We start from the raw sequence: 18,563 nt of genomic DNA on the forward strand, positions 1-18,563 counted from the left end.
GCTACGCTTCAAGTGTCAGTCGGTGAAATCTTCATTCATATCGAGAAAGAGTAACATAGCTCAAGATTTACAGCCTTATGCATTATGCAGTAGGAGCTTTTAAAAAAGATGATTGGAGAATTCCCATCTGAAATGCAGCTGCAACATCAAAGCACGAGTGGGAGGAAAATTAAATGGTACAAAAAATATATAATGGTAGACTTGATGTCGTTGCTAATTGGGATGTCTGGCACTTGGGTCAATAGGGCTCCACCAGGAAAAACCTAAGAGGAACAACTCTCGTGTGTTAAGGTAGTAAGGTGTAACAACTTCTTGTGTTGAAGTGATGGGAACGTGACTTATCATTGCAACAAAGAGAAGGCAAATAAGTGCTCGGTGCTCAGTGGAAGGGAGTGCGTTTCACAAAGAGATTCGGGGAAAAAGACAGCAAGAACGACAGTATACTGACATTCCTTTCCCGCTGCGCTAATGAAGCCCCCCCACCCCCCGTGACTGCTGCTAAGTAGCTATACAAACACTAGAGGGCTCTCTATGTGGACAGCAGCACGGGCCTCTGTTGTCACTCATGCACTTTTCTGCACTCACACACACGCACATTCAGGCATGCAATGATGAGCGTGACCTTTTCACTAACAGTCTTAATGAAGACCTGTTTAACCTTTTCCTTTCTCCTTGTTTTCTAAAACTCTGGGATTTACGCCCTTTTTTATGCTTTTCGTTTCCTTTCTTTTTTTTTTTTTACACCAACTTTCGTTTCGAAAAATGTAAATAAATGTGACCATTGTATTCTGTGTTCTTTGCTTACCATTGCTTTCCATGGTAGCCCCGCAGTGTGTGTGTCCATCTGTTTATTGTTTAACCATATCAAATGGCATTGTAAATGAGCAACTCGGCTTCGTTTCACCGGTCGTTTGGCCTATTTAATTTCATTATTAACCCGGAGAACCGAAGGCCAACACATGCGTCACTTACTAAAAGAAAAAAAAAGAGAGAGTAGAGAAAACACACACACTGCGATAAGAACCGTTTTACCTGCACACATCTAGATAATACCTACAGCTGCAGCCGGCAATGTGAGACGATAACCTTTGCGCGTCCGTGCCTGGGCAGAGCGGCATGCATTCATTTGTGCGCCTGTTGACCCGACTCCTCATCAACCCAATGAGCGCAGTGGAGGGGAGGCTCTCTTCGCCACCGTGCATCTCTCCTCCATCTCTTCCTCACTTTTCCAGTCGGCCAGCAAGCCTGTAGGAGCTCTTAACTACAACACCAACACTGTCACTCCGCACTGACAAACTGCGGGAAGGATTTCTAGCCGTTTGACTCTCCGGCTTTTGCTTATTTATCCACCGCCTCGAATGAAACGCATTGGAGTTTCTGGCGTTTTAAGGGGAGAAATAATGCAGCACTGGAAAAGGATGCAAGTCTCACTAGTAAGTGCAGCCCACCACCATAATACATAAACCTAACAGGTATTATTGAGGTAAATTGGTGTTTTGTGGAGAGGTTGAACAGGACTTCTTATAACCCCTTTCTCCAACGCGTGGCTTCAGCGCATTTTGCCGGGCTCGTTTACAGGAGCGAGGTGACTCGGAGCGACAGAGCAAGTCTACAGAGAGCTCAGCAACTTAGGCTACCTCTTTTGTAATTCATGCTTCCGTCACCAGTATAAGCCGGTCGTGTATGTCTGAATGCTTTTTTGGTTTTGTTTTTTTGAATTCTTATGCACGTTTAATGCGATGACACGGAGTGACTGTCTCCTCAAAGGGTAAAACTTCAGATAGAGAGCAAATTTGGGTAATCGGGATACTGCCTCAGACTATTTTAAAGCCATGAAAGGCGAGTAGTAAGCTCAAACTTTGGGGGTTTATCCTTTCATTTTGCTCGTTGACTAGCAATTAAAATCTCCCTATGTGGGAATTTCCTACCTTGGACAGCTCTTCTTCTTCTTCGCCGCTCTGTTCGCGGCTGAGCTGTCTGGACCGGCTGCTTTCTGGCGGGGAGCTGTTCTGTCTTCGTGGTGCTGAAATCGCTTGCTCTGTCACGCACCACAGAGACTTAAAATGCCGAAGAAATTATGTCAGTGATTTAATGTGACTGACTCGGAGAGAAGATTTTTAAGTTGGCTACGATTTGGCATTTTACCAGTTTCACTTACTCTCTCATCTGTATGCAATTCCGTTTTTCTTCTTCTTCTTCTTTAGTCTTTTTTTTTCTTAACCTGGTCCTGGATCTCTTAGTCTCCGGGTCGGTGTCACAGTAATTCGGATCTCTTCACACTTTGTTATAGTGCAGCTTCAGGTGGAATTCATCGTTACTGTCCTTCGGAATGCGACGCTGTAATCACACAGCATATGACCACAGTGAGATTCGGTGCATAGTAAAAGTTACCAAAACTAAGATTAAACCGCGCTGAAAGTAAGCCGTTCTGTGCTCCGGTAGCATCTCCACCTCCATCAGTTTTAGCTGAGGACAACTCAAAGCCAACCCTTTGTACCTGTGCCTGTTTTACCCTCTGATTTTGCATTCAGCTGAACACTGCCCGTCAGACTGAGCGAAGCATTTAAAGAGCCGAAACTGTTCTTGATTGAAGGGCAAAATTTACATTAATTTACTCACTTCTTCTATTATGTGTTCCTGTAACATCAGTCTGTTGTATCCAATTTTGTGTGTTTGTGTTTCTGTGTTTACGGAAACAACTTTATGTTCACGCTTATCAGAAAACAGCAGTTCAAGTGTAATATTACACATTTGTTTCAGTGAGTAAACATGGCTTTAAATACCACAGCAATTATTTCACCTGGATTACTTGGATATCAGTGAGCTGCAGTGCTGTTGACATGGCTCACCTGCTGCCAGCTTCTCTATTTAAACCTGGTGCTATTGCATGCATGCACGCACCAATATCTAAGGAATATGACCGCAGGCTTTAACAATGCCTAACCCGAAATGTATTGTCAAAACATTAATCACAAGGAACGTGTAATTTCTCAAAATCTATCAGGATAATCCCCAGAACAACAGATTAAAGCAAAGCAATCTGATATTTCAGGATGAATAGCCTCAGAGTGGAGACATAGCCATTTGTTCTGTTGTAGCAGAATAATATGAAAACAAGATTGGAGCAAAGGGTCAGGCTGCTACAGATAGATCATTTGTAAAGATGAAGTGACATCCAGACTTCTTATCCTACAATGAGAATTTATTTTCTTATTAAAAACATCTTTGTTGTATCATTTTGCTACTCTAGAAACATTTTTTCTTGCCTCTCATGCTATCTGTGTCATCTGATTTCTTCAAATGTTAATTTGACTCTGTTTTTTAGTTTGCTTTTGTTTTGTTTTTTTCTGCCTCTCTCTGTCTTCATCATCTTCTGACAGCTCCCCACAAAACCAAGAGACAACTAACAAACTGTGATTTCTTCGTTGCAGGTCCCCCCCTCGGAATAATGCCAAATGGATGCTGTGCTAAGAGAGTTACCCCCTCACCAAATGCTATGGAGGTATGCCAAGGTGTGCAAGTGACCTTTACCACACCATGAATGCAAGCACTGCTGTTAAAGGAGGACACAAGTAACCTTTTCTTGTTATCTAAGAAGGAGCGGTTGATCTGAAGAGAGGAGGGGGCAAACAACGCGGAGAGAAGAATCCCGTAAAACAAACAAACAAACAAACAAACAAAACACACAGCGACAGGATGCCAAAGCGGTCTGAGGAGATGCTCATGGATCTGTGGCTGTCCTTGCTGCTGGTGTGGATTACTTGTGTTCTGTCCGTGTCTATGACTCCTATCATAGGCCAGTCCAAAAGTACACAAACTGGTGGGTCCGCAGTGGTGGCGAGCGGTGTTGGCGAAGGACAAAGATTACTAAGCCGCGCCAAGAGAGGATGGGTTTGGAATCAAATGTTTGTGCTGGAGGAATTTTCTGGACCAGATCCAATTCTAGTTGGCAGGGTGAGTGCTGTGATTGTCAGCATTATATTAAGCTCGCTTATCGTGTGGAAACATTAATTCGGCCATTTGAATGCTCCCTCCATTTTTTTGTTCTTCCCATGGGCAGTGGGAGGGTTGTGGTTGTCAAGGGGAAACAGAGATATGGGGACGAGAGCGGAAGGCAGCGAGAGAGGGTCAGAAAATGCTTATGGAAATAATTAAGCTCCCATCAAATAATGGTGGCACATTTCTTGCTTTTACATTTGGATGTTCTTGCAATCCAAGTTAGTCAGAAACAGAGAAACAAACACAACTGTTAGTTCTTAACTTTTACTTTTTTTGCAAAAAGTAAAGGTACATGATGAGGCTGCAGTCCCTGATTTTTTTTCTTTTTAAAATGCTAGTATTCTATTTTGTCATGTAAATGCATTCTTTAGACACAGTTTATAGCATCGATAAAATCCTTTGAAATAATAGGTCTATTTTAGCACTGGTTACATTTTCCATTGCGGCTGTGTAATGGACAGAATTGCAGGCTAATCCTGCAGCTAAAGGCCACCTGCTCCCTGGCCTGTGTGGAAGTGTCAGGCAGGTTTCAGGGGAGGGGAAGGCTGCTGGCCAGCCCAGCCAAAGCAGCTTGTTCACAGCTCATTGCTGGGATTCACCTGGGGAGAGTAAGGCTGGCAGCCACGCTCACATCCCTCCCTCAGAATATCACCCAGCCACTCTGGCATGGGCAGGGATTCAGGCCATCAAGCATAATATTTGATCTTGTTCAGTCGTAGTTTTTGCAAACAGTTTATCACAGCTAATATTTGATAATTGGTTAGTATGTCTTTTTTGTTTGACTTTTTGCCGTTGCAGTGAGTTTAATTCTTTTTTTCACTCCCTCTGTTATAACTGATGGCTGGACTGATGCAAAAAAGTTGTTTCTATTTTTTTTGTTTAAAAAAAACAAAACAAAACAAAAAAACAAGGCAAGTGCATCATTTTATTCTCACTTTCCGTCTTTTTTTGTTCTTCGTTTATGCTGAGCGTAGTCATATGGCTGCATCAATTAAACATTTACCACCATGTGGGATTTGCACCTGTGTTTTCTAAATACCATGCTAACACAAAAATGCTGTTAAGTGATGCATTAATCTTTCAACTGTATCAATTAGGCAGCCACTGCTGAATTTAACAATGGCTGCTCATCAGAATTCTGAAACAAACAAACAGTAACCGGATTCACATTTTCCATTCTTGAGCCTGGATTTCACAGGCTAGATGTTCAGTAGCTCACAGCTGCAATTGAACATTTCACACATCATCACCCAGACAGTTATATATCCACAGATATTTATCCACATAAAAAAAAGTTTCTAAAAACAGAATAAAGTCAGCACCCTTTAATAAAGATAAATATGTGGATAACACGGTTGTGATTTCAGTTCCAAGCTTACACACGCTTTTGCTTTGAATACTGTGCTGTGTGCCCCTGGCCAGAGTGTCAAATGTTCTGCACATTGTCAGCAGAGAATTGGTGGCACAAAATCAAGTTATGTTCTCGGTCATGAAGGATGTGTTCTCTCAAGGCCTCAGTTAATGCTTTGCAAAGTTGACTGTAGGATAGGTTAGTCATAGATATAAGCATCTTCCTGTTGAAGGACAGTGCAAGGATTGGGGTAGGGTTGGGGGGCAGCTCTGGGCAGAGAAAAAGGCAGCTAGCCTTTTTTTTTGTAAAGCGATGATGATGGGTAGCGTTCACTGCAAGGTTAAGTGCTCATGAGTATGCCTGGCAGAGCTAAGATAAGTCCTGTGTTAGACCAAGATGGCACTGCATCCCTTTAAGACTATAAATCTCTCTTCCTTTCTGTCTTCTTTTCTTCCCCTTTCCCAGTGTTTCTCGTGCTTAATTAAAAAATGAATCAAATGGGTGGGAGGTGTGATTCAAATGGGTCACAAAGCTCTCTGTGTATTTTGCACAATTTTCTCTGCTGTGTGAGGCCGCCTGTGTCTGCAGTTGTGGGATGGTTGACAGGGAGTCCAGGCCAATACTGGACTCTTTCCATCCTATAGCTTTTTTTTTTTTTTTTTTTTTTTTTTTGCTGGTGCACTCTGATGACTATACAAATACTGGTAACAAGAGTAAGAGATTGTATTTGAGAGAAATTGTGCCATTGATTTTTTAACTGTGTGTCAGCCACGGTGCTCTCTCCCAGCAGAGACTATTAGCATAAATGCAGGAAAGGAGGGGGAGGACAGGGAGGTGTGGAAGAGTGAGAAGAACGGCCATAAGGCGTGACAGCCCCCTTCCCTTTTGGTGTTCTTCTTCAGCGCATCGTTTCTCGACATTGTGATTCACTGAGCGGCGTGCTCGTCAACCCCCGTCAGTCCTGCTTGTGTCGCGGAGGCAGACATGCAGTACCTGTTAAAGTGAAGTCGGGGAGACAGCTGTGAAATCTTGTTGCTGTAGCTTAAAACGAACAGCGTTGGAAGGGATTTTAGGATTACTCATCTTCAGCTAGGATGGTTCAGAAATATCCCATCATTAAGAACCGAGAGCTAGTTCATATGGACACATGTTTGGTCATCGATGACAATGAGTGGGAGATGCCAATACCACTTGAGCGAGTAAAGACTCTTATGGAGACCACTGGAAACCAGGCAGAGGGTAATTTTGGGCAAAGCAGCTCTCGATTTACCATTGCATTATCACAATGGTGAAAAATAGCTTTTATTTTAGTATAAAAAAGAGTTTTGTAGTCGAATTTAGGACTTTTTTTTTCTGTGTTTCTGTACAATGCCTGGCAAGGCATTAGCCATGTTTACCAACCATTTTGCATCTTTAATCAGAGCAATTTCAATTATTCAAACATACAACAAAGAAACTCAATTACACCAGGCCATTAAAGGCAAAACATTGCCTTAGAACAGAAGACAAACACTGAACAAATTGCTGTGTTTGCACCAAAGAGATATCAGAATGTGTTTTCTTTGTAGTGCAAGGCAGATTGATGGCAGTTTATGAAGGAAAATCTCACAGTCTCAGATTTAACTCTTAGCTTTACTTCCAGGCAATCATTTAGCATATGGTGTAGTATTGCTAATGATGGATTCCAGGGTTGAGTTGTACTCAAAATGTGTTAAACTGAGTGATCCCTCATCCTATTGTCTAGCACTTTTATTCACCACAGGACTGAATGCTTTTTGTGTTTTTTTCACAAAGAGAATAATGGACCATTAATATTCATCAATTCAGGTGAAACTATAAGATTGCAAAGAGTGACAGTGATGCAGAAAGAAAAATCTGGCTTTGATTACCGATTCAGCAAAGACAACAGATGAATCTCTACAAAAAAAAAGAAGAAAAGAAAATGCTTTGTCTTTCTTCACATAGGTTCTTGGGGAAGAAAATGCAAGCTTTATTCTTCCAAACAAGCTGTTTGACAGAACTCCCAACGAGAAGAGCCAGAGCACTATCAGATCGGTGGTGTAATATAAGTCTGCTGGGTGTTTTGCTGGAAGCAAAGGTGATATTCTGTAGCTCTGTTCCCCCCTAAAATTGAAGACCTTTTTTCTTGTACCGACTTGTGTGAAATGGTTCAATCTTCCGTTCTTGTTTTCCCCTTCAGATGTACGTTCAGGTGAAACTGAAAGATCACAGCTTGAACCCATCCGCGTGTTCCTTGGAAAAAATGTGTCCCTAGTATGTGTTTATTTATTTATTGAATTTTGTATTTGAAAAGGTAAAATTCCCATCACTTCACATGATATCAGAAGAGAATGTTATTTTTTTCAGTCTGTTTACTGTCTCAGTCTGGACCTGAATAGATTACGATTAGCTAGCACAGTTTTTCGAATTCGGTTCAGATCTTTTTGTTACTTTCTGTGCTTTGGACTGCTAGTACAAGATGTGGGATATCACTCTATAAATACTGATGCAAGCTACTTTTGCTCAGCTGGATTGCCTCTCTCAGTCTCTGTTCCCCACTTCTACCTCCACCTCTTTCTCCTTCTTTCTCTCTGTGAAGGGGTGATTATGGAGAGAGTGGCTCTTGAGCCCAAGTAAGCTTGCCTCTGGGGCTGATGGGGTGTGGTACAATGACATTGTTAAAATTTCTCAGAGTGTTTGGCTTTGGCGATGTGAAGCAGTGAGGCAAAGCTAAGGCGAGATTGAGTCCTGAATACAGCTGCCAGAGAAGCCTCAGACTCCCTGGTCCCGCTAAAGGCGCCACTGTTGCCGCTCGAGCAGATCAAAGGTTGAGCTTGCTCCTTGACTCAGTAGTGCCGATTTGGCCTGACGTTAATGAGGATCGCCCACCTTTATCTGAATTTACTCTGGCTCCAACTGTTGAACGGATATCTGGCTATGTCCTTGATTGATGGATGAGGAGTGGGAGTTAATGAGAATATTAGCCGATTTATTGCCAGTGATTGATAGCCATTATGACACATAAATTATAAGCATTGGCTCAGATATAATTAATTCTGAAATATAGCCCAAATTAGACACAGGTTCCAGTGCCATAGTGAGAGGGTTGAATAAAAAAAGCTGTCATCAAATCCAGAAAAGGAAAGCCCATCAATGTTTGTTGGACTTCTTTCCATTCCATTTGGTTTCTCACACCCACAACAGCTCCTGGAATACAGCTCTGTAATCTCTCTTCAGGCAGCACCACACAGATCCATATTGAGCTACAGCTCCTCTGTCTTCCAGCTCTTAGATCTCCATTCCCTCTTCATTTGCAGTTTAGAGAAAAAAAGCAACCCCCCCATTCTCTTAAAAAAACAAACAAACAAACAAACATTAAAAACACTCTAACATATCCCTGTCCACTACTTCCTGCACCTTCCCCTGCCCTGTTACCACACTCTCCTCTTTCCCTGTGAGCCTCACCTGTACAGTACATCACTAATGCCAGCAGGGCCATTATATCAATGGGCCATGGTCACACCCCCCCTTCCTTTTTCCAATCTCTCTCTCTGTCTGTCCCTCCCAGTCTGTAATAAAATACTGGGCCCAGTGATGGCTCTGATAGAGCTGTGGGATCACATTAGTGTTGCCCTCGAAGAGCTTGACAGGTTGTCTATGGCTTTGTATTGTCATCCTGGTTCCCATTAACAAGCTGCATATGTGTATGTGCATGCGTGTGTTGTACTCCAGTCCATTCAGGAGTGTTGAGACAGACTAAAATGAGATGAGCGGACACCAGCTTGGATGGAGTATATTTAGACATTAGGGTTATGTGTGCAAGAGTAAATACAGTGTGTCCACGAAGCTTTATAGCTGGTCTATCTTAGCAAACATTTGCTGGGTTTTCACTGTGGTCATATTTCTGAAAGATTTCTCTCTAAACTGCACGATATGTGCTTTGAGCAGAAATTGCAGGTTGAAATCTACAGTGTTTCAAATTTCCAGGTGATCTCATCCTCACTGGCCTGATTACCTTTCCAGTGTACTGACAGTGCTTGTAGCTTAAATGTTATTGCCAAGAATTTTATTTTTACCAGCATGTCATTTAGTATAAGTATGATATGCCATATTTAAAAATATCACTGATTTCATTTCCCCCTTTATGTGTTTTTAAACACGCACACACTCACACACACCTCACAACCAGACTTCCACAGATCACAATTTCCTGCTTCTCCTCTCACATACGGCCACTGCTTACATACAATTACACACTATATTTCCTCCTCGTGTATTTTCTTATGGGAGCTGAAATAATGTTTCAGTTCAGTGTATCATAGGGGATGCACCTCGTCCGCCATCCCTGGAAGCTCTCTTGTGTACATGCATCAGCTGCAATAATAATTTAACAGGAAAGCACATCCATTCACATGGCTTCAGAGTCCCTGAGCAAAGTAACAAGCTTGCTGCTATCACTCACATCTGTGGCTCAGCATGATTAAATCCATGTTGTACAGTGAGTAGCTCATGTGGGGGCCACTTTTCCGAGCTTCTGCATCAGTACTAATTCATAACAAATGGTCCCTTTATGGTTTCACCTTGGACTGCATTGCTGCGATTAGCTTGCTCCCATGTCACTGTTTGTCAGTCAACAGTGTCGAACTCTTCCAGCTATAATCCAGAGAAACACTATCCTCTCATTAAGTCCGAATCTTAACTACCCCAGCCCTCTCTTAACTGCCTTCCCTCCCCTCAGCTCTCATCTCCTCCTGCTTCCCCCACTCTCCCTGGCTCACCGGGCTTGGCCTGTGCTGGCTGTGCGGAGGTGGAGCGCTTAGTGGGCTAAATCATCTGGCACTCTGCCTTGAACTTTGCTCTAACTAATTTATAGGAATTAAAGCGGTTCACCTCACAGGCTTGGCTGATGCATTGTTTTGTCTAAATTAGCCATGTTTCTTTTAAAAATGGGCTCAATTTTGCTTTGTTTGATTACATCTTTTTTTTTTTTCATCAAGAGTTAAATTTAACAGACTCGAGTTTTGTCTGTGCTGAAAAGTTTGTTGATTTCTTAGGCAAAATACTATGCGCAGCTAAATTAGGCAACAAGTTATCTGAATGACATTGGACATTCTGCTTATAAATATGGATTGTGTTTTCAAGTCAAATCGCTGGCCAAGCATTAGTAGCAGTAAATGAGGTTACAATTATTCAAATCTGATTTTTCAGATGAACAGATTATGAATATCTGAAACCTGCTAATTGGCCCTTGCCTCTGCCATAGTCTTTTGTGGGCATAAGGCACAGAACCAGCAGTAGTAGCTAAAGATTCTTGCTTCCCGTGCCAGTGTGCTCTTGTGGGCTGGATGTTTGGCTCAACTCCCCAGGAAGCTCCTCTCCTATGGACAGATCCCAGCGTATGTGAAACGCTGCAGGCAGCTGCAGGCGGCTTATCCCTGCGCCTCTGCTCCCATGCACGTCCCATCAGCCAAACTGGGACTGCTGGAGTAATCTTGTTAAGAATGGATGTTGTTATTGTGTGACTGGCTGTGCATTTGGCTTCACCGTTAGCTGGGAGCACACGTGGGCTGGAGCAGGAGAGACAATGGGGAGGGAGTTCTGGATCAGTTGGAGGGTGAGTGCCTATTTCTGGCACTTAAAAGATGACAGTCCTCAACATTTTTCCTCTGCTTCCTTACTGGCACACCTTGGCTTCCCTCCTATTTCTTCCCTAGCTAGTCCCTAGCCCCCTCCTCACCTGCCTCATGCAATATAAAAACAAAGTGGCCTTAGTAAACAGTGGGTGTGACATTTACTTGAAGATTGGTGTCTTCACCTATAACGGGTGTTAAAGATGATGATTATCATTACTGCTGAGTTGAAGGCTCGGGGTTGCTCACCTCAATCACGAATGTGACAATAAAAGAAAACACACACACATACATAAGGAGAATTGGCGGCGCCATCCTTTGTGCTTGCTTCTGCCTTAATGCAACCACTCCTGACTCGGGTATCTGGGTGCCAACAGACTGTGGCTTTGACCTTTCTCACAAATGAATTATTTTGGTTTAATGATCCTTTCTGCAGAAAGAACAAAAAGATAGCTGAAATAATAGCCAAGGGAGGCGACAGAGAACGTAAAAGGGCAGCACCCACACACCCGCCATACTTTACTACCCAACCTTACTTGCATTCTACCTGTGAATACACCTGTATCCCTTTAATAATCCTTCTTCCTAGTGTTTGTGTCTCCAAGGTGCATGTGATACAGCTAGCCTGTGTCTTATAAATCAACTAACTTCAAGAAAAAAAGCATCTGGGATGTAAGAAGCAGGTGGCGATGATGGAAACACATGCGTCTTTGTGTGTGTGAAAGTGACACTTTGGATAGTTCCCCCTCCTCCGATGTTTGATTAAGTCTTCTTTTTTCTGTCAGATCAGAAAAGGGGGTGGGATGTGAAGAGGAAGGGGGGATGGAGTGTGTGTGTGTGTGTGTGGGGGGGGGGCTGCATGAAAAATTCAAAACGTTATAATATAAAATCCAGATGAATCATGAATGCTTAATGGGAATCAGGGCCGAGCATGCAGGATGTTGAAAGTGTTCTCAAAGATTCCTGGTGTATGTGTGTCTACTAGTGGAGCATGCACAACGAGGGACACGGCATGTTACGTTGCCTCTCTCAGCTGCTCTCTGCTCTCGATGGCAACAAAATGATGTGCTGAGGGACACCGAATAGAGGATGCCAGAAACATGTGAAAAGCTTTTAGGGGCTATAGGCCGTCTGTTACTGAAGTCTGGCTAATTGCCTTTATCCTAGCGGTAAATGCTTGTTGTTCTGCTTGTGGAGCGGACATGCACCAATGGTCTATCTGATGAAATATTAAAAAATCTTCACCAATGCGTGGTCTTCTCTATTGTGGTTTAATGAAATGCAAAGTTCCAAGAAAAACTGCTGCTATTATGAATAATAGAACATCCAATTAGTGTAACATCATCGTAAATGAGTTTGATGAAAGACTGGACTTGTGTAATGTTGGAGGAGGGTGAACATTTAGTTAAGTTATCAAAGCGTTTAAATGTAGTATCATTGCAGAGGTTGATTACTTATGGCTTAATGGTGATGTCATACATGAATAAACATGAGTATTTCTTTTGGTTAAAGCTAATAAGGATGATTTCACAGACAAACTGATGTTTGAATTCTTTACTTTTATTTTGTTGGGTTTTTTTTGGGTTTTACACAAAAAGGTTGGAACCATTTTTGTACATAAATGTAGAAACAGCACTGAGAGCCCAAGCACTTAAGTGATATCTGAAAGCCAGAGTTATTTTCTATGGTAAGCTAGTGATTGAAAAATGTTGTGTTACATGAATGTTGACACAAGACTCTCAAGAAGCTCTCAAAAGCCGGTTATCTAATATTGCCCCGAAGGCTGGACTACCAACTGGGTTATTGCCCTCAGCCTCCAGACCCAGAGCCCTGGGTTTAGTCTACTTCATTTATGTTTGTGTAATTTCTTTAACTGCAAATTTGTTACAAATTTGTAACTTTGATGAAGAGTATGAACTATTACATCATCACAGACCTCGCGGCACCACTTGTGCAATCTTGTTCAGAGACCTTATTTACTTTATTTAGTAATGAACTCATTTGTCCTAATGATGTTTCAAATCAAATTGCTTTATTTTTTTTCCTGTTTCTGCAATTAACACACAGAAAACATCTCACAAGGTTACATTATTTCTTTATTGATGCATTGTATGCGTCTTGTACTTCTATGATGACATTAATCATTTTTAAAAATGCATTGTTCACTGTGTAAAATTAGTAATAAATGGCCTAATTTACATATTCAAGAAATCTGGCAAATGTTCACAATTTGTGGCATTTTTAATTACTTGAAGTGGATGGATTACTTACCAAGTTGTTTCTTTGTCAGATCAAGAGTGCCGGTTGGTTTCTGGGTAACAAAGAAAAAAGATAAAGTGAAATAATTAGTAGTTTCAGCACAAGCCAACAAGAATCTTTATGCCCTTGGGCACCTTAAGAGGTTAATTCAGCCATAGTTCCTTCTCATTCAGCATTACAGTAATATCATCAAGAAGATTGATTGTTTCACTCACTTCTTGATTAGATTTAGGCATCATGAGATACTTGAGAACAAAAATCATGGTTTTGGTAAATATTCACAATGTCACCCCTGCATGTTAAAAGGGAACTTCTGATTTAATGCCCAAGTGTGAGCATGTGATGAGCTCAAAGTAAGAGCAGCATTGTCTATCCCACATTATGCAAAGGGGGTGTCTTTAATTTTTTGTCCTGTTACCTCAGTCGTACTGGCTGCATCAAAGAAGTTGGTGCTTTGATTTCTGCTTCCTGTGGACTGCATGTCAGAGTCCTCGGACAAGATACATGATAAGGAAAGTGCTGCATGTATACAGTAAAATTATTGTGTGTGTGTGTCCGTGTGTGTGTGAACAGATGAATGTAGCTTGTAGTGTAAAGCAATTTGAGTAATCAATAAAGCCCTATATAGATGCAGTTATTTTTATTTGTACGTTACCCTGTAATTGAATCCTTACACAGAGGAACAAATGAAGTGTTCAAATGTCAAATAGCAGATGGGACTGAGAACTGGTAACAATTTCAGCCCACTAGCAGGGTTAGCAGACTGTGTGGTCAGTGAAACTGAAGCAAAATTAGCTTTACTGGTCACCCACAAAGAATTTGTACATATCAAATGACTGAATATTACAAAGCACAACCAACAGTGTATGCACTCTGGAGACTTTGTTTGTCTGTAGGCAACAAAAGCATGCTATATTATCTAAATATACAGTGGGGCAAAAAAGTATTTAGTCAGCCACCGATTGTGGAAGTTCCCCCACTTAAAATGATGACAGAGGTCAGTAATTTGCACCAGAGGTACACTTCAACTGTGAGAGACAGAATGTGAAAAAAAAATCCATGAATTCACATGGTAGGATTTGTAAAGAATTTATTCGTAAATCAGGGTGGAAAATAAGTATTTGGTCACCTCAAACAAGGAAAATCTCTGGCTCTCACAGACCTGTAACGTCTTCTGTAAGAAGCTTTTCTGTCCCCCACTCGTTACCTGTATGAATGGCACCTGTTTGAACTCATCATCTGTATAAAAGACACCTGTCCACAGCCTCAAACAGTCAGACTCCAAACTCCGCCATGGCCAAGACCAAAGAGCTTTCGAAGGACACCAGGAAAAGTATTGTAGACCTGCACCAGACTGGGAAGAGTGAATCTACAATAGGCAAGCAGCTTGGTGTGAAAAAAATCAACTGTGGGAGCAATCATCAGAAAATGGAAGACATACAAGACCACTGATAATCTCCCTCGATCTGGGGCTCCACGCAAGATCTCATCCCGTGGGGTCAAAATGATCATGAGAACGGTGAGCAAAGATCCCAGAACCACACGGGGGGACCTGGTGAATGACCTGCAGAGAGCTGGGACCAAAGTAACAAAGGTCACCATCAGTAACACACTACAACGGCAGGGAATCAAATCCCGCAGTGCCAGACGTGTTCCGCTGCCGAAGCCAGTGCATGTCCAGGCCCGTCTGAAGTTTGCCAGAGAGCACATGGATGATTCAGCAGAGGATTGGGAGAATGTCATGTGGTCAGATGAAACCAAAGTAGAACTTTTTGGTATAAACTCAACTCGTCGTGTTTGGAGGAAGAAGAATACTGAGTTGCATCCCAAGAACACCATACCTACTGTGAAGCATGGGGGTGGAAACATCATGCTATGGGGCTGTTTTTCTGCCAAGGGGACAGGACGACTGATCCGTGTTAAGGACAGAATGAATGGGGCCATGTATCGTGAGATTTTGAGCCAAAACCTCCTTCCATCAGTGAGAACTTTGAAGATGAAACGAGGCTGGGTCTTCCAACATGACAATGATCCAAAACACACCGCCCGGGCAACAAAGGAGTGGCTCCGTAAGAAGCATTTGAAAGTCCTGGAGTGGCCTAGCCAGTCTCCAGACCTCAACCCCATAGAAAATCTGTGGCGGGAGTTGAAAGTCCGTGTTGCTCGGCGACAGCCCCAAAACATCACTGCTCTCGAGAAGATCTGCATGGAGGAATGGGCCAAAATACCAGCTACTGTGTGTGCAAACCTGGTAAAGACCTATAGTAAACGTTTGACCTCTGTTATTGCCAACAAAGGTTATGTTACAAAGTATTGAGTTGTATTTTTGTTATTGACCAAATACTTATTTTCCACCCTGATTTACGAATAAATTCTTTACAAATCCTACCATGTGGATTCATGGATTTTTTTTTTCACATTCTGTCTCTCACAGTTGAAGTGTACCTCTGGTGCAAATTACTGACCTCTGTCATCATTTTAGGTGGGGGAACTTGCACAATCAGTGGCTGACTAAATACTTTTTTGCCCCACTGTAGCATGCTATATCTAAAATATCTAAAAGTAAAATTAAGGAATTTAATATTTTATACTGAGTTCTTATTTACATATGGCACTTTAAATGTTGGTAATTGTATACCAATGCAGAACCAATATGTCTTACAAACAGCTTGGAGCCATATGGGGCTTGGAGCCTGCCCCAGTACGCATTGGGCAAGAGGTGATAGTTTGGCACTATTACAGGTTGCCAATCCATCACAGTCGAACACACAAACTCTCTCACACACATAACACATTCACACCTACAGGCAATTTAGAATTTCCAGTTCACCCAACATACATCTGTGAGTGGAGCAAAGTCAAAGATGCATAGCAATTCAACTTCTGATGCTATCTTTTAGAATTACATTTTGGAAATTATAATTTACAACAAAAGAAAACAAAGAAGAAAAGAAAAGTAGAGAAGCTTTTTTCACATTTGTCATTAATAATTGTATTTGAGTAATACATTGAACCAAATGCATCCAAAAAATGTAGCAGCGTCAATAACATAGTATGCTTTGTGGAAATTCTTTGCAAGTATTGAAGAGTGAGACTAGAAAGTGCAAAGATGCTTTAAAGGTAACAAAAACAAAGAGATGTGTCTTAGAGGGAACCCCCCTCCTGAGATGTCTCTCCTCGACACCAAGAAAAAGAACCCTTTGCCAAATGGCACAGTGCCCTTTTATGTTACTTTCTCTGCTTTATTCACGTCACGAAACCGCATTGCTGCTGTTAGCTGATGAAGACAATGAACAGCTGTGGTGAAGCAGCAATATTTTAATGCCTCCACAGATCTTTGAATGGTTTGTCATTGGGGGAAACGACCTGGGCCAACCCCAAAATCATTGTAGCCTCCATCTGGATGGAAGCAGTCACACAGGTCCTCGTTTCTCTCCATCTCAATCTGTGCAGCCCTCTCAGTGTTTACAGAAGCTGGGCCTGCTTGAACCACCACTTGCCAAGATGTGGCATGTTTATCAGCGTCACTCTCTGCACACAGTTACACGCAGACACATAAACACAGATGCACATGCAAACACAAACACAAACACACATTGTCTATGTGTCTCGTTGAGTGGCCAGATAAGAAAAACATGACATTATCTTTTTGGTGTGCCCGTGTACCAATGCATGCCCACTCACACAAGCACGTTTCTGTCCATGTGTGAACACACTTAATGTGTATACTGTCAAAATGCTAATGCCATATCTGCCTTGATGACCTTCTCTTCTTTGTTGATGCCCAGTGTTTTTATAAATACTGTGTTGATATCCTGGGATGTGTAATTACCGCACTGCAGCAACACACTGCCTCTTTATTAGTTTTCTGACAATGGCCTTCCTCATCACTGCTGAGCACTCTGTGTATGTGTGTGTTTTAGTGTGTGACAGGGTATTCTGTTGTCCTGTTTGCACAGCTGAATCCTATAGTACACTAGCAGTTCTCATGCTGCTGCTCTGTGGTTTAAGTGTGTGATGTCGCTTCTATTTATATGTCAGTGTAGCTCAACAATAGTCATAATATCCATAATATCCATAATATCCCATTTCTTATCCAGTTATTCATCTACAGGAGCTTCTTAGAAATTATCTCTGGGGATTCATAAATGGATCATATCCAGTCCAACACACAGATGAAAATAGGATGGAGGGATTTAACTGAGCAGATGTGTGAGTGTGCGGCATTGCTTCAACAAATACCACATCGGATCAAGATAGGATTCGGATCAGGTTTTATCAACACAAAATGTGTGCTAACATTTACAATGCAAAAATAGAAGTGGGTTTCCTGTCTTTGTTGCATCACTGGTGCGTAGGGAAAATGCATGTCAAAAAGGTCTATGTGAATATGTAATGGGATCTTGGTCTGCACTGGCTCGGCATTTGTCGATAAGGATCACACTCCCCAGGTTCGACCCAGGGGATTAGGGCAGAGGCCGTTTGATCTTAGCGGTTTTGCATAAAAATCACAAGTCTCCAGAATCCTGTAGCAAAGGAGCTGAGTTAGCTAATTGGGGGGGAGTGGGGTGCTGCTACATGCCGGGTTGGACTTCATGTGGTGTCCTCAAGATGCCTTTGACAATGCTGCAATTACAGTAAAGTCAGAGTGCTGTGTTAATGACGCTTTCAAAGTAGTGGAGACTAGGGGGTATTTTGGGTCGTGTAGCAATTTACACATTGTAACAATGCTTTAACTAACAAACTATCTCAATACTGCAGATGTGTAAGCACAAATAACAACTTATCCCAATCAGACAGGAAACTAAACGTATCCATCATCAAATAAAAGCTGTGGTCAGCCGCAGCGTATCAGAGCGTATCCTGCTCTAAAACTGCATTCAGGGTCCCCTGCGTCCACATCGGATCCACATGTGCCTAAGCAGCCAACACAGCAAAAGCAGAGGGGGTGTGCCAGTTACGGAACATAATTGCTACTAATGACCATTAGGAGTTTGGTTTTCATCCTCCGGGGACTGCAGAAAAGGCCTTCCATCTTATCAGTTGATTAGAAACAAATAGAGGGGGCCGGATCCTGCATATTAAGTAAACAGGGGGCTAAAATGGTGTTACTCTATCAGGAGAAAGCCTAATGGAGTTGCTGGTAGCTCATCCTCTGCTAATGTGTCAGCAAATGGACAGCTACTCAGAAACCCCCGATCCACTTGTCAAATATTGGTAGCAGTTTGGAGTTTTTTTCTCCTGCCAGTTGAAACTGTATCTGAAAATAACTAAACAGCAACAAAATAATAATTCCATCAGCTGCGTCTTAGAGTTTAGTTTCC

The 18,563-nt window shown here is 42.1% G+C and overlaps 1 protein-coding gene across 2 annotated transcripts in view; it reads left to right on the top strand.

Annotated features, from left to right (window-relative positions):
• The first annotated feature begins 439 nt into the window (after positions 1–439).
• cdh8 (cadherin 8) overlaps positions 440–18,563 on the top strand; it is a 99,465-nt gene continuing 81,341 nt past the window's right edge. Inside the window, exons 1-2 of one of the 2 annotated variants that reach the window (XM_040011245.1) lie at positions 440–1,433; positions 3,432–3,954. In XM_040011245.1, coding sequence (XP_039867179.1) covers positions 3,697–3,954 — 258 coding nt within the window. In that variant the 5' untranslated portion in view covers positions 440–1,433; positions 3,432–3,696. The remainder of the gene's footprint in view (positions 1,434–3,431; positions 3,955–18,563) is intronic. The other variant, XM_040011244.1, reaches the window with a different exon arrangement.

The sequence above is a fragment of the Simochromis diagramma genome, unplaced genomic scaffold, assembly GCF_900408965.1.
Source record: "Simochromis diagramma unplaced genomic scaffold, fSimDia1.1 OVJJ01000603.1, whole genome shotgun sequence".
NCBI lineage: Eukaryota > Metazoa > Chordata > Actinopteri > Cichliformes > Cichlidae > Simochromis > Simochromis diagramma.